A 22,588-nucleotide genomic window follows, 5' to 3' on the forward strand; every position below is an offset into this window, starting at 1 on the left:
ACACTCTTTCTTTCCGCACGCCATCAATGAATGGAATAAGCTGCCTCATAGTATTAATGAATGCCAATCCGAGGCAAAGTTCCGAGCACTGTTGTCGGAACTGTGATGTACACACATGTTCACCTGCTGTTTTCCTGCTTTTCCTCTTCTTGTCCTTTCCCGACCAATCGACTGATGTGAATGATCTATTGACGCTCTTTTTCATCATCTGTCATCCATTCCTTCCAAAACTGTACAAAAAGTTGGCACATGCTGTACGATTGATTGTTTATGTAAGTATTCCCCCCCTGCAAATATGCCTTCATGGCGCTGCAGAAATGTAAATAAATAAATAAATAAATAAACAAATAAGTGAATAAAATAAACCACGCTATTTTTTTAGATAGGAGGTTATACTGCAAAGCAGTAAAAAAAAACTGCCACACTTTCACGTAGTGGTGACGGCATTCCGGCGAGAAGAAAGACAGCGAAAATGCCTTCCAAACAAAGCTCTTTATTTGAGCTGACTTGAGCCCGCAAAGGACCAAATCACTCAGAGGCGGCGGCGTAGAAACAAGTGTGCACGGCGGTCATCGAACAGAATGCCCGTCGCTCTCGGCCGTGAACAACAGCCTTTCTAGATACAGCGTACAAAATAACCACAACAGCATGACAACAGCATGCACAACAGTCTGGAACCAAACGTTGTCTGGAACAACCTTGGATTCCTTCCTCCATGGGAACAACGTAGAACATGGAGGAATCACTTGAGCTGCGACCCTTCGAAACAAACCTGGTCGCGTCATACATCAAAATAAAATTTTAGTGCTATAAAACTAAAAGAAAGTAAAATTTTTAAAACTTTGTTATGCAATAAGATTGTTAAGTTTTGTTTTAAAAAGACTGAGGTCGGTCATGCAACTTATAATATTACGATACTAGCGCCCCTAAACACAAAGTTGAAGCGTTGACGTCTAGGGCTAGCTTCAACCCGTAAACTCTTCCCAGCAACCCTCGCTCGTTCTCTTTTGCCAGGCTTTCGTCCGAGTGCGGCCGCATCGTTTCGATCGGTGAGTTCATCCGTTTTAATCGTCGTAGCCTCACCCAATAATCTTGGTTTGATTTATAAACATAAGCAGCAAACTTATTTTATAGCCAAACTCCATATGTCGTTTACGGACTGGGTCATTTTTAGCGGTGTTTTGGAAATTTCTGTGGGCTGCAGTACACACAGCACCGTCGCTCAACTGGCCTTGTAGAGACTTTAAATTGCCAGTGCATTCGGTTCGAATGTCTGGTTCTTATTTAGGCTGTTCTGTTTAATGTGAGCAGCCTTTATTATAAATCTTAACTAGGAACAGGCTAGGGGAGCGAGACGTGCTATCGCAAGCAGTTTTTGGCTGCTCGTAGTGCGCATCGCGGATGGCCTACCGACAAGCGATCGTCTTTCCAAGCGATGTGCATAATGGGCTTAGTGGTGTCGGAGCTTCCTCATATTTTGGACATATATTTGTTGTCCGGACAGCTTGTGTCCGTTTGGTTTGTCGTACAGGGGGGGAAACGGTCTGTGGCACTCAGGTGAAACGCACTGGGCGAGTTTCTACTGAGTCTGGAATGCATCGACACCAAATTGAATTTGGCACGTAACTACGCTAAGTCAGGTGGAGAACATGCACTGTGAGCAGTTGCAGGGCGAAATTACTCCGTGTGCCAGCCCACGTGCATCTCAAGCGCAACGCGCGAGTCTTGGGGCGGATCATTGTTCGAGCAACGGTGCATACAGAAGCTGCTCGTCATGGTAGGACTACCGCCGGGACGCGATGGAGCAGGTGCATACTGGCTTTGCTGATTCCGCGATGACCAAATTCCCAAGGCAAGGCAATGTCCGCCACATGGGTTGCGTTTCCCGCCTCGTGGTAGACGCCATGTCCCCCATACGCACCTGACTCGGCTGCACGCCGCTGCTTTTCCCTAACTGCCTTTCTCAAGCACCACGTGTTTCTGCTCTTGATTTATATCAGGATATTGTCAACTCCAGTTCTCGTAATCTACACTGCTCTGTCCTTCAGCCTAACCCCCCCTGTTTTTTGTTTTTCAAACCAGTGTCAATCTACTTAAATATTTCTCATTAGCTATTAACTTTGGCAGCTGTTGAACCAGTCTCATGACGAGCTTGCCATTTTCTCCCAGTTCTAGCTATAATACATTAGCTTGGCTGTGTCCGTGAGGAACGCAAATCGCCTACTTAGATCTGTAATCCCGCCCAGCATGTACCATCCTGGCTTCACAGATTCAAAATCTTATCTGCTCACCTGATTGTGGTGCTGCTTGCTGCATTAACCTTCTCTTGTAATCGATTCTGTTAATAGAAAGTGCCACAAGAGGCGGATTTAAGTTGTTTGACGGTGGCGCAAATTACTGACCCATCAGTGCAGCAGTTTGGTCGTCAGCTTTTCCTCCCAGAAAAGCCTAGCACCAGGCCAAGGAAAGTCTTGTATGGCACTGGGAATCAAACCATTATCTGCTGTCCATATTACATGACCTGCGTAACACATTACATACTTGTAGACTACTTCTTGTGTAATGCCAAGTTCACTTGGCCCAGGTAACCATACTCTCTCAAAGGAATCCTTGCTGGGCATTGTGAATGCTTGAAAATTGTTACATCATAATTTAAACTCTCTTGGTTGGCAGAAATTGGAAGTTCGTTCTGCATTCCCTTGACAACTTTGAAGCAGTCACCATCGAATTTTTGCTCCTGGTTGCATCAATCCATGGCTTTTAATCTGTCACCAAAACATTTATTGGTGCGAAAATTAACTGTTTTTCTTGTTACCGGATTCAAACCAGTGATGAGTGTTAGGGACTTAACGATTGCCATAAGAAACTGGGTGGTGGTAATGTCCAGCCTCAAAGACCTGCTAACAAAAGAAAGCTTAGAATCAGTTTTATAATAAGAACACTACAATGGGAATGCTTGTTTTCTGGTGGCTGTGCTTGCAATATGAGTAGCCTGTGCTTAAGGCTGTATTAATCAGCACAAACGAACTGGTTTTTTTTTAACGTCTGTTAGTGCACGTTCTTTTCACTTCTTGCCCTCTGTTTAGTGCACGATAGCCTCAGTTGCCTATGTTCCACAAATTTCGTCTAATTTCCCTGTTAGTGTATGCATAGGTATTTTGGACAGAATGCACGAACAGGCCCAGTTTACTCTGCATTGCAGTTTCTTTTGTGAAGTGCGAAGAAGAAAAAACTGACTACTTGACACTAGTGTCGCTTAGGTAAATTTCTCACAACTGCTGAAAGCGGTCTATTATGGCTCTGTGAACCTTGAAATGGGAAAAAAAGACTAGCTACCTACGCTAATGTCGTGTAGGTATATTTCTGCCGCCGCGGTGGCTCAGTGGTTATGGTGCTCGGCTGCTGACCCGAAAGACGCAGGTTCGATCCTGGCCGCGGCGGCTGAATTTCTTTGGAGGAGAAATTCGAGGCCCGTGTACTGTGCGATGTCAGCGCACGTTAAAGAACCCCAGGTGGTCGAAATTTCCGGAGCCCTCCACTACGGCGTCTCATAGCGTTAGTCGCTTTGGGACGTTAAACCCCATAAACCAAACCAACCTTAGGTAGATTTCTCAAAACTGTTAAAGGGGTCTATTACGGCTATATGAACCTTGAAATGTGAAAAAAAAAATTAGCTACTTGCACTAATGGCGCGTAGGTGAATTTCTCACAACCATTGAAAGCAGACTATTATGGCCCTATGAAGCTTCCTAGTGTGAAAAAGACTAGCTACTCACACTAATGGCGTGTAGGTAAATTTCTCACGACTGCTGAAAGCGATTTGTTGTGGCTCTGTGAACCTTAAAGTATGAATTCGGTAGTTGGTAAATTGGTTGGTTTTTGGGGAAAGGAAGTGGTGCAGTACCTGTCTCAAATATCTGCGGACACTTGAACCGCGCTGGAAGGTAGGAAGTAAACAACAAAGAGAGAAAGAGGTGGCGTAGTGGAGGTCTCTGGAATAATTTCGACCACCTGGGGATCTTTTAACGTGCACTGACATCGCACAGCACACGGGTACCTCTTGCGTTCCGCCTCCATCGAAACGCGGCCGCCGCGGTCGGGTTCGAACCCGGGTACTCCGGCTCGGTAGACGAGCGCCTTACCACTGAATTCGGTAGTTCTTTCACGTATTATCTTAGTTGTAGCATGGCACGCAGTTTTTCGAACATGGGCAATGCAAAGTTTTGTCCAGAGCTAATGGGACCCTCCACCACGTGTGTGCGCCCCTCACTCAGACCAAGCTGTTGTGTTGCAGGTACCTGCCGGCATGAGAGCCAAGTGGCGCAAGAAGCGTATGCGCAGGCTGAAGCGCAAGCGCAGGAAGATGCGTGAGAGGTCCAAGTAAGCAGGACCTGCCCTGGTGGCTGCCCCAAGTCCCGGAAAGGAGGAGGTTCCTGGAAGGCCGCCAAGGACATGGCTTGGCCACATCAGATGGCTCCCTTGCGCATACATGACAGACCCCAGCTCCCGATCTGCACAAGGGATGCCCTCTGCACACTGGATCATCCGCTGGAGCATCCATTAAAGAAGCCCATCCTCATCCTTGCTTGTCTCGCGTTTCACTCCAGGCTTGTCTGTTTGGACAGGCGCCATGTGAGGGTGGGAAGGCTATGCTCCGTTTCATTCATAGCAGGCAATGCTGCCAAAGCTAGCACGCCTGTTCGTGCAGGCTAAGTCCGCACGCTAAAAGTAGTTCACCACACAACCAAAGTGAACACACATATTTCATAGCGACAAATCTTAAGTTGTGTGACTGGCACCTCCTGGACTTCGTTTTGCCTCTTGCCACATTTTTGTCCTGCGACTCATCGAGATTTCGAGAAGCAAAAAGTACACGTGGTGGTATGATGCGCAGTTGGTAGGACGAATCGCTTCTACTAAATCCATGCCCAAAAAGTAGTTCTCCCTGTGAAAATTATGGCCAGAGAGCCCGAACACAGCAGCTCGCAGCTTCGAACATTATTTTCAATGCTACCACATCTTTTTATACTGCTCTGTATTCGTCCAAACACTGACCAGAGTTTCGAGAAGACCAAATGATACGTGGCGGAGTAATATGGTTTTACAGACGCACTACTTCAGCAACCTTCGCAGCGTTGCCTGCTATGTATGAAACGGAGTATAAGATGGCGTTCATACACCGTGCCTCTTTGACAAGCAAGTTCATGCACCCTTTTTAAAACCACTTTTTTGTACCTGTGGTGCATTGGAGCAGTATTGGGGAGCTTTATTCCCTTTCATGGTACTGCTGATGTTGCCATTCAGGGCAACCTGAGTTCAAGAGACAAACGTGACGGCCAGTGTAGTTTAAAGGGAGTTGAAAATTTGCGGGATTCGCAGTCTGTAGAAAGCTTTTGTTCGGCAAGTTGCTTTGTGGTGAACTATGTGTAACGAAGACTGAGTAGTGTTGCAGATGGGGTTGAACCTGGATCCAGCTCATGAGCAAAGGACTGGAGTGGATAGGAGACTGCAAATGCGGAAAAATTGAGGGCCCTGCAGATTACAATCTTCTTTTGAATGGAGCATTTTTTTTATTTCCTGCCAGCTACCAATGACACCTGCCAGTTGGCATAGAGTTGCAAGGCAATGATACTTTGTTTCACAGGTGCAATGCTGTGAAAGGTGCTAGTCCACATGAAAAAATACGGTGTGTTACTCCATGCTTGTTTTGTGGCAAGTATTCCAAGGCAAGAGAAAGCAACAGCAGTAAGGGTGCATTTAATCAATTGTGACAAATGTGTTGTATAATAGACAAATGCAAAGAATTATCTAATTTTTGCAGTCGGCAAGGAATGCACTAATATTGGTAGTGGATGTAGGCAGTGCAAACAAGAACGCTAGCTTTGACAATGCTGCACCTTGCGTATGAAACGGAGTGTAGCTTAACTTTTGGTTGCCTATGAGCAACTGTTTTGTGGCCCATGGATTGCATGCTTCCCTTGCATTCTTGAAGCCTTGTTTCCCGCGGTGACGTCATCTGGGATTTCTGGGATCACTGCTGCTGGTCAATGCAGGTTTCGTTGTCGATGAGCCACGTAATGCTTTCAAGTTAAACTGGCTTCAGTCCTCTTCGCCCCAAAAATAGGTGGTCTGTGAAGCCTCCACCTCTGGTAAAATAAGAGCCAAAGAAAAAGCTACGGTGAAATCAAATTTGTATTTAAACACTTAGTGTGAAGGCCATCGATGTAGATGTAGGAGTGAAACGTGCAACCAGTATTGCTAACGTAGATTTGTCTCATGTCTATTCCTATTCTGCCAGAATTGTCAATAGCCCAAAACTTTCAAAGTGAGCTGCAAAGATTGGGAATAGAACAAAGGATGTGCTGCATCTATAGTAGACTATAACTTAAAAAAACAGCAGTTGCTAATACTGAGCCGCGGCCGCGACGTCTCGTATTACTCTGCTGGCCAATCGCAACAGTGCACAAAATCGGCTTTTCGATACGTTCGACTGTAGCAAAATTCTAGAGCTCAATTTTTTTTCTTCTGATAAGCTTCTTGTTTACGTAACAAAAAACAGCAGACTACTCTTTCGTCGTGGAGGAATTCTGTGCACGGAGGCTGAATGTGGGCGGAGCCTCACTGCAGACTTGAGTTGTATCCGACAATAATGTGGCCGCGTTTCAATGGAGGCGGAACGCAAATGGTGCCCATGTGCTGTGCGACATCGGTGCACGTTTAAGATCCCCAGGTGTTCGAAATTGTTATGGAGCCCTCCACTATGGCACCACTTTCTTTCACTCCCACATTCTTCCCTTCACTCACAGCACGGTTGAGGTGTCCAGCGAGATATGTGAGATAGATACTGCGCCATTTCTTTTCCTCAGAAATCACTCATCGCCTGAAAAAAGTTTGTTCGGTTCATCTATACATCGTGAACACAGTGTATCTTGTTTAACTTCACACCTTGTCAAACCATGCCATGGCTGCCTCGATTGAAAGCATGCCCTAACATTCGACTTTTCACGTGCATGTGAATTATTTTGTATAGAATGTCAAAATGGTCATAGATGAACATTGAAATACCAGGATTTGTCAAATCATTGAGGGAACGTGGAATCATTTCTTGTTTAAAAGATTCACTTGGCGCTAATATGTAGAAATTAAATTAGCGTCATCTTTGGTAGAAAAATTTGATGAAATTGGTTAGTTATATAGCGCAAAAGTGACGAAGGCTGTGGTGCGTCAAACACAGGGTTAGCATATCTTGTGTTAAAGGCAATACCTATAGTTTGTAAGTGTAGTGAGTATACTCGGGAAATTGGTGTAAATGATGCCGTTTTTTGATGCTCCCTCTTGTAATAAATTAATAATAAATTGGCTTTTGAAGGAAGTAAATGGCGCATGTCTCCATGCACATCTCGGTGGACACCTGAACCGCCCCTAAGAGAAGGGAGGAAGGTGGGAGACAAAGAAGGCCTCCTGAATAATTTCAACCTTCGTATTTGTTCTGCAGTCACAGGGATGGCATAACATGCAGCAGTAAAAACCAATGCACACTGTGGCAGTTGTATCATTTTTTTTATTGATTCGCTGCACTTTCAGCATGAATTTGTTTTTGAGCCATCAGTGTAAAATTCAGTGTAGGTGCCATATTTTTTTTGCAGTGCAAATCATTCTTGTAGTGTGTGTTCTTGCTCCGTTTGCTTTTTGTGTAAATGTGTCAGTATGAAGTCACATACTGCAGGGAGGCTTGGTGCAATGTTAAGTAGAGCATCTGGTACGCCTAACCCTTCACATTTATAGTACTGATGGCCTGATAAAATGTGTTTTGTTGAATAATCTTTTAGATAGGCACTTGCTGATTATAGGATGGCAGTGATATTTCTGGAGCAAAAGGATTTTTAGGAAATATGTGCATGTCAGTGCGATTTTTCGGTCCTCTAGACTGGGCTCATTAGCTTGAACATGAAGGCTGGTTACTGGGGGTGTTCTGTATGCTCCAGATAATAGGCGCGGACCAAGATTATGAACAGGGTCTCATTGTTTTCAGGTAGGATATGCTCTTGCTGAACCATATATACTACGCACCGTAGTCCAGTTTTGATCTCGCCAGAGAGCGATAGATTTGTAAAAGGCATGTTCTATCAGACCCCCACTGTTTTCTTGAGAGCAAATTTAGGACACTTGGGGCTTGAGAAGTTTCCTTTTTAAGGCTGTTTGTGTGGTAGAAGTGTGATTTCCTTGTCAAAAGGGACACCAAAAAATTTGCGTTTTTGATTGGTAGTGCCGGTTTGTCAGGTATAGATTACGATCGAACTGTAGACCCTGTCACAATGAGAACTCGAGAGCTACTGTTTCTTGAGGAGAAAACTTAAATCCATTTCTGTCTGCCCAAGCAGCCACTACATTTAGTGTCATTTGTATTTGGGTCTCACAGGTGGATGCGCTGGAGGAAATGCATGCTATTCGTAGGTCATCTACACAAACCAAATTACATTAAGAACTTGGGGATTATTTTGGCTACGGAGTTCATTTTTACAGTGAACAGTGTCTGGCTTAGAATGCACCCCTGGGGTACGCCGTTCTCTTGGGTGAAAGTCATGTAGAGAGTTGCTGCTAGGTGGACTAGGAATATATGGTTAGCCAGGAAGTCGTTCAAGCAGTTCAACATACTGCCGTGGATGCCTAGCTCTGCTAGGTCTCGGAGGATGCCAAACCTCCACGTGGTTACATAGGCCTTCTCTTTTGATGAAATTGGTGGAAGAGATGCAACTAAGCTCAATATATTTAGACATTTTAATTACTGCCTTCACTAGATGCTGCAAAAAGCACTGTGTTTGCAAAATACATGCTAAATTGACCTAAAACACAAATCATTGCTAGAGTAGGGTACAACTTAATAGCACCTAGCAACACTGGGCTACGGTGCGCGGCATTCTGTATTACTCCGCTGGCCAATTGCAACAGTAAACAAAATCAGCTTTTTAATGTTTGTCTATATTAAACTAGCTGGGAATCAAAATTCTATAGCGTATAACTTTTTTTCTTGTGACAAGGCTCTTGAAGAGGTAGCAAGAAAATTTTCAACAACGCACTACTTTACCGTTATGGAGGCATTATGTGCGGCAGTCTTAAAAGTCGGCGGAGCTTCAGTGCAGACTTTATATCCAACTATAGGTGCATGCTCAGAGAAAAAGGTGCGAGTTCATTATGAACAAAAGTGAAGGGCAAAGATTAGGGCCCTTGTAATTAAAGCTCCCAACAAGCAGCCCTGTGCACGTAAACATTCTAATGCTTATGTTGCCTGTTGCACATTGCATTATACATGCATTTCCTCTGCACATAGCTGCAAGTATGTAGGGAAAACAAGTTATAATATTTAGTTAAATGCATGAGCGGTAAACAGCAGCATGCTAACAAAATCTTGCAATCCACTCCATACAGTGCATACATGCAACCCTCTTTGAAAAGGGCCCCTTTTTTTTTATTAGGCACAACAAAGAGCATTGTATGAAGCCTTCACATGTGCACAGAGGCCAGGCTTATGCCAACAAGTGTCACTTTATTTTACTTTGCCCGTCACATAAAAAACTGCAGTTTCTGGATGCGAGATGACTGCTGGACATGTGTGGTTGTGTATGCCATACACCCTGTATTGTCTTGAATCACTTGCAATGTGATATCGATTACTTTTTTCCTTTTCTTTGCTTCACTCAAAGATCATGGGACTTTCTTCCGTATATATCAGTTTCTTTGCACTGTAGTCGTAAGTACCTTACTGCAAATGCAGTTGCAAGACCTTTGTTCCTCAGCCCCAGGCTGCATACTTGTCGCATGCTGCCAGTACGAACAGTTCACCTCACAGCTTCTATGGGGCTGTTGTAGGCTCACAAGCACCTCCGTACCTGACCTATATACTCGAGTACACCTGAGGTAAATTCAGTAAAGAAAAAAATGCTGAGGCTTAACTTGGTTAAGCCTGGAGAATGCGAAGCACCATCCATCGTGTCGCGTAATTTGGAGGCGCACAACCACAGCGACGGCGCGAGGTGGGCCCCCGTTTCTCCACTGTCGTGACGTCATCGTGCCACGTGGTGTGACGTCATGTATCACGTGATTTGGAGGCGCATAACCACGGTGAAGGGCTGAAGTGGTAGCTAAAGTAGTATGCTTCGCATAAAAAACTTGGAGGGGAAACTTAAGCTCAGCATTAAAAGTATGACGTGATACTGTTAAAGGGATACTGAACCAAACTTTTGGAGCTGCTCTTTTACATGTAAACAACAGCTTAACTGCTAAAATTGATAAATGCGACAAGCATTTTGCAAGAAAAGGTGGCTAGCAAGTTTTTTTTCGCGATTTATTGCCGTACCGTTGCACCTGGCGGCCGCCTGAAGAAGCTGTTACTAGACGTCATAACACCTGCGCACCCACTGTTACTGCAGGAGCACGATTGCCATCGCTACTCGCGGGTCTTGCCAGTTTTGCGCCGGCAGCATCTGAGGTTGGGAACCTTATCGCTGGGTCTACCCAAACTTCAGTGCGACATCGCGCATGACGCGAGCGGTTGCCTGTCGGACGAGGGTGTCTTGACGTCACGCTCTTCACCTCAGGTCGGCCGGGAGGGCTTGTCACGTGCTCATGAAACATCGAAAATAAAGCCATCCGCTGAAAAATATGCGAAGTGACGACTAGATTTCGGTATAATCACATTCCGAGAATCCATTTTCAGTGTTTTTGTTCGATTTTTAGGTTTTGCTTCAGTATCCCTTTAATGGGTGAATGCCCACATATGGAATTGGCCATTCTAGACTTTAAATCCATAGGTAACTGGGAGTCCTCATGCTACCCAAGGTGCTCTTCATGAGTAACCTCTTGCAACTAATTATGGATTAACCTGGCACGATGGTCAGTTTACTCACAATCCAGTGGCCAGGTTGCGATGACGCCGCAAGGTCACATGACCTATGTTGCCCACCAAAGTTGCCAGAGCAGCCAGCTGCGTGGCTTCAAACTGACGCCATCGATGCCGGATAGTTTTTCTCGACATGGAGTTACTAACGCTCTCACATTGAAACAAACGAACGAGGGAGAGGGATTCAAACTGCTGTCTTCCATGACAGTGGCCACAGCAGCTGTGACTGTTTCCTTTAATGGCGGCATCATCCATTCTTATAAAATGCCTCCTTCTAATGTTGGGTGATGCTGCCTGGCTCATGGTAGGGTAAAGTTTGCTATCATGATCATCATCATCACTGTCTATTCATCCATCCATCACGGAGCTGTGCCCTCAAGGGAATGGAATTGCAATTCAGCACACATGCCATGCTTTTCTTAGCACCACTCTTTACAGTGTTCTTGTACTTTATGTTATAATGGATAGATCGAACTCCGCCAATTGTGCTGTTCAACAAGTTTACTTTGGAAAAAAAAAAATGGTCACATTCTCTCAAACAGCTAAACAAACATTGTAACTACAGCAAGCAATTGAAAGCAATGGCGAACCTAGCCACGAGCACAGATCTGCTCTTTAGCCTCCCCATACTTCCCCAAAGTGCACAAATTATCTCGACTTTAAATTAAACTGCAGTAAACAAATCCAGTTTACCGTTTGTTCCAACAGAATGCTACAAATGTCAAAGAGAAATGGGACCTTGGAAACAAATGTGCATGTGGCCAGCGCACAGCCAACATCTCATTTCCAAGAACGAACCAATTTTATGTGCCATAACTACACATTGATGGACCGTTTGGCGTTTTCCGCCGTGCCACAAAATGTTCAAAGGCATGTTCGCACCTTGTTTCGACCAAACCACAGCTGCCAAAGCCAGTATCAAACCTACACACCTATTCAGTGCTCAACCTCACAATGCCACTTAGCCCTTTTCGTACATACAAGTCACAAGATTCGTTTCTGGACTTGCTGCAAAGGATGCAAAATTTCATGCAACACAGCCGGCTACAATAAACCTACAAGCATGTGGCTATTATGCTTGCACTGCTAAAACTCATCTCCAGGTGCAGATGCAACAACTATGTCAACTGGGACATAAACATGATGGCTAGAGGCCAACATTTTCAAAGACAGAATGACAAGGTCAGAAACTGAATATATCCACTTCTGTACCATACGTGCAGCTGAACAATTCACACTTCCTTTGTTAAGCTGCATATATAAGTGATCTCTCACTACTATGGCAATCACCCAACAACTTTTAGTAAGTTGAACATTTTTTTAATGAGCCTTTCAAATGCTACCTGCAAAGTCTGTATCAAAAACAACAACGCTGATGCAGCAGTATTCCAACACAGCTAAACCAAGACTCAACGACCCACAGACCTCATCCTGGTCCACCTGTTGTTTGGCTGATGACTTCTGCCACAAGCTATTTTGACTAACAAGTTTTCATCCAGCAGATCTGGCCTCCAGACCAACTTCAGAGCACACTGCACAGACATCCCATGGCACACAATTGCAGCGACCAGTCCTTGCAGCCTCCGGTGATCGGCACTTCCGTGCATGTCAAAATATTCACCTCAGTATTAACAGAGAACAACAGTCTGGACAGCTGGTTGGGGAAAACACATCACATTTTTGAGGCAAACTATATAACACAGTGCTCATCATAAATTGAGCGTAGTAGTATCAAAAGCAGTCCCACATTTCAGGTACCAACAACACAAACACCAGGAGTGTCTCCTTTCATGTCTCTTCAAAGGAGCTGTCACAGCAGTTCACCGAAGGCATGCCACAATTTTCCTCACAACAGAACAGTTTACGTCTGTATTGCTGCGTAAGACATCACATTAATTTCATCGTCCTTCACAGGTCTAGGAACACAAACTGCACAGCAGGCCAGCTGCGAGCAACACATCCGGACTTGGCAAGCCTTGAGGACACAGCACCGTCAAGAGTTCCTAGCAGCCAGAAAGGCCTCAAGAAACTGGCTCCGCGAGTCCCTCGCCTGAAACCTAGCCACAAACTTCTCTCCTCCTTCGAAGCTAATCGCTACGCCAAAGCCACACTTCTTGAACTCGTCCACAGAGTCCACTGCCGAGGGCCAGTGCTCTGGAAGTTGCACGTCCACCACGGGCAGTGCGACGTCCCACGTCCGTTTCACTTCAAACGGCCGCAACGCGCTAAACACATTTTCCGCCACAATCACTATCTCCTTGCGTGCGACAAGTGCGTAGTGCACGATGCCCACACCCACGTCGTCCAAGAGGACGCGCCCGCAGAACCGCACGGCCGACAACGTGCCTGCAGCCACACACTCCACGTGCTGTGGCGTAAACTTGTCCTGGCAATCAAGGCCAAACGTAGCAGCGAACCGTCGCGCCAGGTAGTCCGTGTCTTCGGATGACGCGGGCAGTAAGAGGAAAGTGCTGTTGAGTGGAGAGCCCGTCCGCAGTTCCAGGTAGCACCGGTGTGGTCCCCTGAGGAGCTGGACCATCTCGCAGGGTGCAATGGTGGTGCAGCGGCCAAACTGCGGCACCACCGCTCCGCCGGCACCAAGCACGCACTCCAGTTCGAGCAGGCTGAGCCCCGCGCCGTTGGCCACAGCGCAGACGACGCTCGTGGCTTGGGTCTCGATGCAGACGCACCAGACGACCCACTCCGGGGCGTGGCCCTTGGCCTGTGCCTGCAGCTGGTCCTGGAAGCTGGGCTGCTGGAGGCCCACGCGCAGGAGCCAATCAGGAAGGGCCACTTCGCTCCAGCCACCGGCCGGCGACTCGCCTTTGTCCACGGAGTGGGAAGAGGACTCCTCAGGGTGGCTAGGAGGGGCTTCAGCCGCTGGCTGCACGAGACATCCCAGTGAGACATGCAGGGAGAAAGAAAGAGGCACACTTTCTCCTCAGAGCAATGCATCTCATACTAAAGGCACCAACGTAACTGGCAGTAGGCTTAACTAAGAAGTGAACTCAACACCTTCAAACGACTGCGCAGGTGAAAGAGAGCAGTCAAAGCAGGGTTAAGGGTCAGCGTGCTTCTGGAAGCTGCAAGCCAGTGGTGCACTCCCTTCTATGACAGCAATGAAACTTGCTGTCATAAATGGTAAGTGCACAGCACGAGAAGTTTTCAGTGCCACTCGCGTGTCTCAGAAGTTGCTGCGAATGTACCATAGAAAACTTTTTGTCCTCTGTATGCAGGGAAACCACTGTGGTAACTGCACCAGCTTTGCAACTATGCACACACGATTTCTTCACACTCGGAGTCCACTCCGCTTTTACTTCTTTTGGTGCTATTCCAGTGCTCAGCATAAGTTCGAAAACATTGACAACTAAACAGTTTTCCAGACTTGCTCTCGCTCCATATCAAACAAGTGTTCTCTCATGAGTCATGCCCTGCAAACATGGCAATAGTAGCTGATAGTATGTGCATACACCAGAAAACACACAGCTCTCCCTTTTTAATTGTGTGCTGCTGGCTTTTGCGACATTCAGGGCAGCCATGCAAGAAAGTAGTGACATGCCTTGCTTATCGTACTTTGTCCATTTTAGTGTACGTATCTGCCAGAGCAGTGTAATAGGTCATCTGTCTGGAGCCCAAATCCACAATCATGACTCAGATTCCTGGCTGGTGTTTTTTCTTGCGTCCTTGGTGACAATGAGATCTGCATTGTGCAAACAACTGGGACTGCCATGGAACCTGCAAAAAGTGCTCATGCAGCAACCTTTAATCTTTTCTTGATTAAAGCTTATTCACTCATACACTGATATAGCTACTGCTACAAAGGTCTAGGCAACCCGGGTACATGCCCAATCCTTTGCAAGGATCATCCTCATGCTTGACATCTCCCTTGGTAAATTATAACATGGTTCCAGAGTGTGGTGACACGCTCTACTCATCCCCTGTGGTTCGCTTCCCCGCAATACACCCTCTACTCGTCCCCTTTAGTTAGCTTCCTCGCGATGTACCCTCCTTAGCGTGGTTAGTTACCTTAACTAACAAGGAGGGCGTGGCGTAGCAGCGTCACGGATGGCGCGATTGCTGTGCACACGGGGGAGAGGGCCCTCTTCGGCTGGAGACCTGGGAAGAGCGCTGACGTTCAGCGCGAGGCTCTGCTCTTCGCCGGCTAGCGCGAAGCCTCGTGGGCAGGAACGTTCCCCCACATCTCGTCCTGTCTGGCCTCAGAGTTTCCCTCTGTCCTACCGTGGGCGAACATTCGCTCGTAACCGTGCTGGTGAGTTGTACGTCTTCAGTGTAATTTGTTGCTAGCTGGCGTTATTGTTGTTGTAGCAATAAATGCCTTGTTTGTGTCAACCAGAGTGTCGTTCCTTTGCTTCCCTCAGAGCAAGGCCCGCCATGGTCGGCGTGCACTCAGTAGTGTACGCGATCACGGGGTGGGTTCCGGTGGTGTTGAACTGGGTCAGCCGCGGCTAAACGGGGGAAACGTATTTATCTCTTCCCCAATTGAAAACCCCACAAGAGGTAGCATTTTCTCGCAAACCAAAAAGCTCCTCTGTTCTTTTTTCTAAGGACGGAGAAGACAACTTCTTAACCTCCAGTAATTTTCAGAGCTACGCAGTCACCTGAGAGGCAGAGTAAAGAGCAGGGCTCTTCAATGTGAAACTAGAAACTGAGGTGTGCAGGTGTTTATGGGACGTGTCTAAACATTGACTGAACCTGCAACCTACGCTTTAAACACGAAAACACCTATATGTGAGTAAAGAAGGGAGTAAGTTGTCCCCCCAGTGCACTCCCTTTCATAAAAGGGAGTGCACTGGGGGGACAACTTACTCCCCTTTTAACTCCTTTCTGTTCAGAGACCCCCCCCCCCCACCTGAAGCCCGTGCATGCGGTTGAGTAGGCAGAGCCAGTCGTTGCCACCGAGGCTACGCAGGGCAGCCACCCGCTCCCGGAACTGGTCGGCCGGCGGCTCGGCTGTGGCGCTCCCCATCAGCTCCGTGCCAGCGGAACCTGCAGGGAACAGAGTGCGCACCCCAGAGAGTGCATTCTAGAATGTCCTGCCGTTCCAAACAGACCTGCAGGCAACTGTTAAAGCATTCAGTTAAGCTAGTCAGTACTGGCTTTCCAAATACACGACTGCCTGTGGATTAAGGGCATGGCACACTGAGACAGGACAAATGCTAGATCAGACAGAGTAATCGTCAAAATGTCTGGCTGAGCCAGTTGGCAGTGCCTTCATCAATTCAAGATTACTAACACATTAATCTACTAGCAATCATTAATTTAGGAGGCTAGTGGCAACTAGCCAAACTGCACGCTTCAACGATTACTCTGTCTAGTAAAGTGTTTGTCCCGCCTCTGTGTATCAAGTCAACTTTTGCTAATTCGCTAGCAATCGTGAATTTAGGAAGACCTCCTAGCACAAACATGAGCCAATTGTCACATCTGTCACAGAGAGTAATGAATGAGCCAAGTGAAGGTCCCAACTATGCACCTGTGGTTCGTTGTTAGGGTGACACACATGAAAAATGTCAGAAAATGAGCATGAATGCAGAAGTAGCATGCGCTTAGCCTGGCGAGGTGAAATTTTGTGGAATTCAAAGTTTTCCACTGCAGAAAATTAGATGCTCTAACCATAGCCGGGCATGCCATATGTGTGTGTGTAAGGGGGGGGGGGGGGGGGGAGGTGAGGGAAGTACAGGGATCAGAGGGCAATCAGGTATTAGAAGAGGGGCAGCATTCCAAGTTTTAATGAGAATAAGGGCAGTTTAGAAAGATTTTAGTGAAGAACCGTAATATAAAGGGGGTGTGGCAATTTTTATTTCTTGCAGCAAAGCTGGTGGTAGCAGTCAATCCCACTCGTGCAGCGACTGCTCACTGTGCCTCTGCATTGCGAAGCCCCATTCGTGAAGCAAGCACCTCTTCTAGAACATCTGGAGTAGCACGCTAGGCTAACAACCAGACAGACCTCTCCTGTATACATTAAAGTCTCTCTTTAGAACATAAAAAAAGCTGAATTTAGAGGCAGCAATGGGAGGCTAACAGAGTGTTGCGAGCCGCACTTAGACCCAAGAAGAGCCGCAGTTTGGCGACCCCTGGAATAGACCAAAACCCCACAGACAGAACTGGCAGGACAACAGAAATTGACAAATGGAAGACAATTGAAATAAGGAAGGAAAGCATGGACAGGACAGGAAGGATAGGAAGCACTGAAATATGGAGGAACCCTCAAAGAAGCCAGGAAAAACGTAGGATAGAAACTGGATGTGCACAGTGAGACACAAAGACTGTTCTACAAAACAGTATACTCTCTGGAAACCTGGTTGCATTTACTTTTACTTCTTCACAACAACCCCAGCATGCCCCTACTACTTTGTGCAGTTACTGTTTGCAAGATCAAAATCTGAATCATGAGAACATCATCAGAACATACTTCACTCTTAAAGGTGCGCTGAAGAGGATTCTGAACTCGTCTTTTTGCCGCAGGAACTCAATCTACACGTTCTGGGCATTCTTAGAAACCTCGATTTATTGCCCTGTGTGGCCGATTTCCCTAATTAAATCGAATTAACGTTCGGCTGCCGCCTTTTTTTTTTAATTCTCCCTCGTACGGTGGGCGGGGTCGACCAACGCGGGGAGTGCCTTTCACCCAGTCCCGTGGCAGCCTGCCACTCTGCCATCGGCGAAGTAATACGTAGTAGTCCGTAGAAGCAAATAGTCCGCGCGTATTTTTATTTCTGCGGGTTTATTTTGCGGTTATATTATCTGCAAATGAAACTATTTATTCACGGAAACCTAAAAAACAAAATGAAGCGAAAGGAAAGCCTCCACGGAGCTGGCTGAAGGGCATTCCACGCGTTGGTCGACTCCGCCCACCGTACGAGGGAGAATTAAAAAAAAAAAAAGGCGGGAGCCGGACGTTAATTCGATTTAATTAGGGAAATCGGCCACACAGGGCAATAAGTCGCAGTTTCTAAGAATGCTAGGAACGTGTAGATCGAGTTCCCGCGGCAAAAAGACAAGTTCAGATTCCTCTTCAGTGCACCTTTAAGACAAACACGAGGTGAGCCCATGTTACACTGCTTGTAACTGGAATACTTCCCATCCTGCTTGTAGCCTATTTGTTGTTGCCAGTGTGTGTACCATGTGCGCATGTCTTTCCTTCAGTTCCATTCAAAGCAACTCTCTGCCATGCCACAGAAATCGATCTGAAGAGGCCCGCTGTGATCTGGCTCTGAGCGGGCTGTGCCGTCTACACTCACAGCTGTCTTTTTCTGAGGAGGGGGGCCTACGGCTGACCCAGAGTTAGACGAGGCCAAAGGGGAGACGGGAAAAGCCCCGCGCGTCCCCGAGTCACAGCTTCAGCTGGACTGACCCCCAGTGGATGCAGGTGGGAGAGTAGTACCTTGGCCTGGGGGCTGAGCAGTGCCGCTGACGAAACCCTTGGCAACGGAGGAGGGGGGGCAAGCAGGGAGAGAAGCAACATGACCCAGTCAGACACACGGCTCATCAAGGAGGTCAACAGAGGACTGGCACACCAACCACACAGAACCAAGCTCACAGTACAGTCCTCATCAAAGGATTTACACGCACTGACCAGTCAATCACCGCCACCAAAGCACGAGAAACACAAGCACTTCCGATCTGGAAATTTCGACCACCTGGGGTTCTTTAACGTGCACTGACATCGCACAGCACACGGGCCTCTAGAATTTCGCCTTCAAGAAATTCAGCCGCCGTGGCCGGGATCGAACCCGCGTCTTTCGGGTCAGCAGCCGAGCGCCGTAACCACTGAGCCACCGCGGCGGGGCGCACTTCCGGTAGAGACCACCCGAAGATGGCACCATCGTTTCAGGTGGGGAAGAGGGTCTTAGAAAGAAATTTTTATTAATGAAGTCACAAGCATGAAATCTTCGGGGAACATGCATTTTTGTGTGCCGATTCCAAATATGTAATTTAATTTTATGTATGGCAACTTCTTATGCGCTTATGCAGTATGTTAGGTAACTTTTGCCGAGAGTTTGAAAGAAATTCTACTGCAGTGAACTTGTTAGAATGCATGCCACTGGTTTCTCTTGATATCAACCTATGCAATAAGGGTAAAATTATCATCCTGCCTGTTATAGACGGTGAGTTGTAGTATTTTGAAATCATCAGTTTCTTCCCGTTTGTGAAGTGGCAAATTCAAAACCCTGTAACTCAACTTCTATGATAGGCAGGATAATAATTTTGCCCTTATTGCATAGTTTGATGTCAAAACAAGCCAATGGCATGCGTGCTAGCAAGTTTTCGGCAGCAAAATTTATTGAAAGCTTTCAGCAAAAAGTTGCATAGCATATTATATAAGCGCACAACGGCTCGTTTTACATAAAATTAAATTACATATTCAGAATCAGCACACAAAAACACGTTTCTCGAAGATTCCATTATTGTGACTTCATTATCAAAAAATTTTTTCCTAACACCAGCTGGCAAGTCTGGCATCTGACAGAGCAGCCCAACAAGACCAAACACGGCTGAAGCACCCACAAAAAACAGCAAACAAAAACGACTCGCACATTCGAACAACAACTTTACCAACTTCTTTCCTCTTCACCTGAATGGAACGGCCCATACCTCTCTTCATGACAAGGCCTCAATATGCACCCATTAATGACCCAAAGAATACCAAACAACACAGTTACTGCACTCATTATGCAATACCCAGGACATGCGGGTCTTCAAAACAATAAATGGCGCAAATCAGAAAACTAAGCACCAAACGGGGTGACCCTAGACTTTGCACAGGCCGCATAAACAGCAATAGTTGAAAGACATTCGCCACTGGCATAATTTTGTAGACACTGTGATGCACTTCTGCCTACAACTACAGTGCAAAAAAAAGCTTCTGCTCGATAAGTGCGGTGATAAGAAACCACTGTAGTGTGTCCAGAGATGGACTGTTGAGTTTACAAGCTCTACAGTTAAGCCAAATATGACAACAAATAACTAGTAAAAAAGATCAATCACTTTGGATGCATCCATGTCAGCATGACAATCATCCTGGGACAGCCTATGATGTAGCTACCATGAACTGCAACAAATTTTTTTTTATTTAACAAGAAGTTTTTGATGTCTTTCATATTTTCTTAAGGAGAAAAAGGGTAGTAGACGGAGAAGTTTCATTAATGAAGTCATAATTATGAGCTCTTCAGGAAACATGTATATTATGGGCAGATTCCAAATATGCCATTCCACTTGATTCGGTAACCACAGTTACAGGATTTTTAAGATGCTACTTCAGAACAATTTACCGTTTCTGAATGCCAGCTTCAAAACCCATCACTCAAGTTCTGTGACAGGTAGAAGATAATTTTGTCCTTAATGCATTCCCTGATTTCATGAAAAACGAAAGCCATGCATTTTAGTAAATTTCACGAAGCGAAATTTCTGACAAAATCACATCAAAAACTTTACACAGCATATTATAATGAGTGCGTAACAACTTAATTTACAAGAAATTAAATGGCATCTTTGGAATCTGCACACAAAAACACACATTCCCAGTAGATTTCATAGCTGACTTCAATTAGTGATAAAAATTTTGGTCAAAGGATCTCTCCCCCTTAAAGGGACACTGAGGAGAAATTGAAGTTGGCTTGTATCGCCAGAATACCAGCTCCTGATTACAGAAACGCCACTCATACTGTCAACAACGCTATTGTAACGTAAAAAAGAGCAAGAACCAAAATACAGGTATCGCCGCCACAGGCCAAACTCGCAAGAACAAGCGTGATGACGTCATAGGACAAAGCAGTGTTGCTAGAACCAATGGTTCTAGCAACACTAGGACCCGAGAAACCACAAATCACTGAGGCGCAGCAAATGCATGCGCAAATCTCCTTGACGTCGCCAGATGGCGCCACGTGCCCGGCAGCTACGCGCGCGCCTGAGGCATCGGGACCAATCAGCGCCTGCTCACCGGCCCGTAGGCAGGCTCCCGGTATTCCGCTAACGTTAACAAGGTACACGGTATGCTAAAGATGTCTATTTGCGAGAACTTCGTTGACGACTTCGAGATCGGGATCCATCGTAACGCTGGCAAAACGCCAGTGCAAACGTAAGCAAAGCGACTGTAGCGACGGCCGCAATAGCCGATAGATGCCTTCAACGTGCGGCCGGCGGTAGCTTTCGTTTCGGCTGCTGCTAGGGCGCACTGCTGGCCACCAGAAATCACGAAGTCTGCGTTACGTCATGTTCACGTCATGTTTCACGTCACTTAGTCCTGTGTCGTCATAGGAGAATCTCAAGTTTGAATCAGAGCGGCGGGAAAAACTTTTTCAACTTCGAATCCAAATTTCTTAGAAATAAATGCATCTTTCGCTGCCGGCCAAGTGGCAACAAAGCCATGACATGCCGAACTATCGGATTTTGCTATAAAAAAAATATTAATAGTGCTCTCCTCACTGTCCCTTTAACGAAGCTTTAATTTGGGCTAGCTGCTCCATGATCACGAGACTTGGCAGTGCAAATCAAGAGGGGGACAGGTTAAGAAACACAGAGCACCAATCCTGTATTTTTGTCTTCCTTTGCCTCTTCAGTCTCCTTATACACTGTGAAGTCTCTTGGTTTTCTTAAAAGTCTGGGCAGCATTATATCTAGACTTGCAAAAATTAAAGGAAAAAGCCCACAGCCCATTATCACATTACTGTGCCTGGAGTTCCGCTCACAACAAAGCACGAGTCTTTCACAGTTCAGTGACTGTGACTAAACGATAGACCACCAAGTTCGAAGAACGTCTCTGCACAGGCAAGGGTATCAAACAAAGCACCAAAGTATAATTTGGCGGTTTTAACCTTACCGAAGCTTTACTTCCAAGCATATCCATACGGTCATGCTTTTATGCGAAGCATATTACTAGAGCTACACTACAGCCCATCGAGCGCGGCGGTGGAGCTACCATTAACCTATGTCATGTTGCCACGTGACACCACGTGAAAACATGATGTCACAGCAGAGGAGCTGCCGGCTCGCGCGGTCGGCCGCAGCGGTGGAGGCTCCACATCAGAGGCGCTGCAGCTGACCACGTGACGCTACAGCAGCGGTATAAAGCTGAGCTTGCCTCGCTCTCCGGGCACTTACGAGGCGGCCAGGTGTTGGGATGGCGCCTAGAAGCAGGGCTGATTTGAACGAGAAGCGAAAGCTTCAGCGTGCCACAGAGACCGATGGAGAGCGGGATGAACGTCTGGCTAAGCGGCGTATTACCAAGCCTAGCCATCAATATGCTTCGCATGTGACTAGGCTTAACCTTAGCTAAGCCTCAGCCATTTTTTTTTGAAGCATGGACAAATGAGACACACTTGCACAGAGGACAAAGCACAATGACATCTGTTTACTGCAGATGCAAAACGGGATGTGCAAAACAACAAAAAACAAATACATGAAAAGCTGTCCTCTCACAAAGCTCCTCACACAAGAGCTGTCGAGAAACTTGTGATTTTGAGGTTGTGACGGAAGCCTGACTTGCGTTCCTGCCACCTGCTGTTCACAAAACCGTTCCAAACAGTCCTGGCTCAATGCAGAAGCTCGCAGGAATGCCTCGTACAGTTAGGTTCCCCGTGAATGACCTCGACACTGTCCTCTACTGCTGGCTCAGCTTTTGCCCACAACCAGGCTGGAGCAACTTCAAGCATTTTTTACATCACACCCCTACAA

At 46.4% G+C, this 22,588-nt stretch overlaps 1 protein-coding gene and 1 long non-coding RNA gene across 2 annotated transcripts in view; one reads left to right on the top strand and one right to left on the bottom strand.

Moving 5' to 3' along the window:
- The first annotated feature begins 942 nt into the window (after positions 1-942).
- On the top strand, positions 943-4,581 carry LOC149337233 (uncharacterized). Its single transcript, XR_016284390.1, has 2 exons — positions 943-1,049; positions 4,295-4,581. It is a non-coding gene; the product is annotated as an uncharacterized LOC149337233 (long non-coding RNA).
- Positions 4,582-11,867: 7,286 nt separating this feature from the next.
- The window catches only part of LOC149337234 (nischarin-like), a 41,393-nt gene continuing 30,672 nt past the window's right edge, over positions 11,868-22,588 (bottom strand). The window contains exons 10-12 of the mRNA XM_089553400.1: positions 18,300-18,336; positions 15,768-15,904; positions 11,868-13,781 (exon numbers count right to left, since the gene is read on the bottom strand). Of these exons, the coding sequence (XP_089409526.1) occupies positions 12,891-13,781; positions 15,768-15,904; positions 18,300-18,336 (1,065 nt within the window). The 3' untranslated portion in view covers positions 11,868-12,890. The remainder of the gene's footprint in view (positions 13,782-15,767; positions 15,905-18,299; positions 18,337-22,588) is intronic.

Source organism: Amblyomma mixtum, chromosome 7 (assembly GCF_055824585.1).
Source record: "Amblyomma mixtum isolate Tamu chromosome 7, ASM5582458v1, whole genome shotgun sequence".
In the NCBI taxonomy this organism is placed as follows: domain Eukaryota; kingdom Metazoa; phylum Arthropoda; class Arachnida; order Ixodida; family Ixodidae; genus Amblyomma; species Amblyomma mixtum.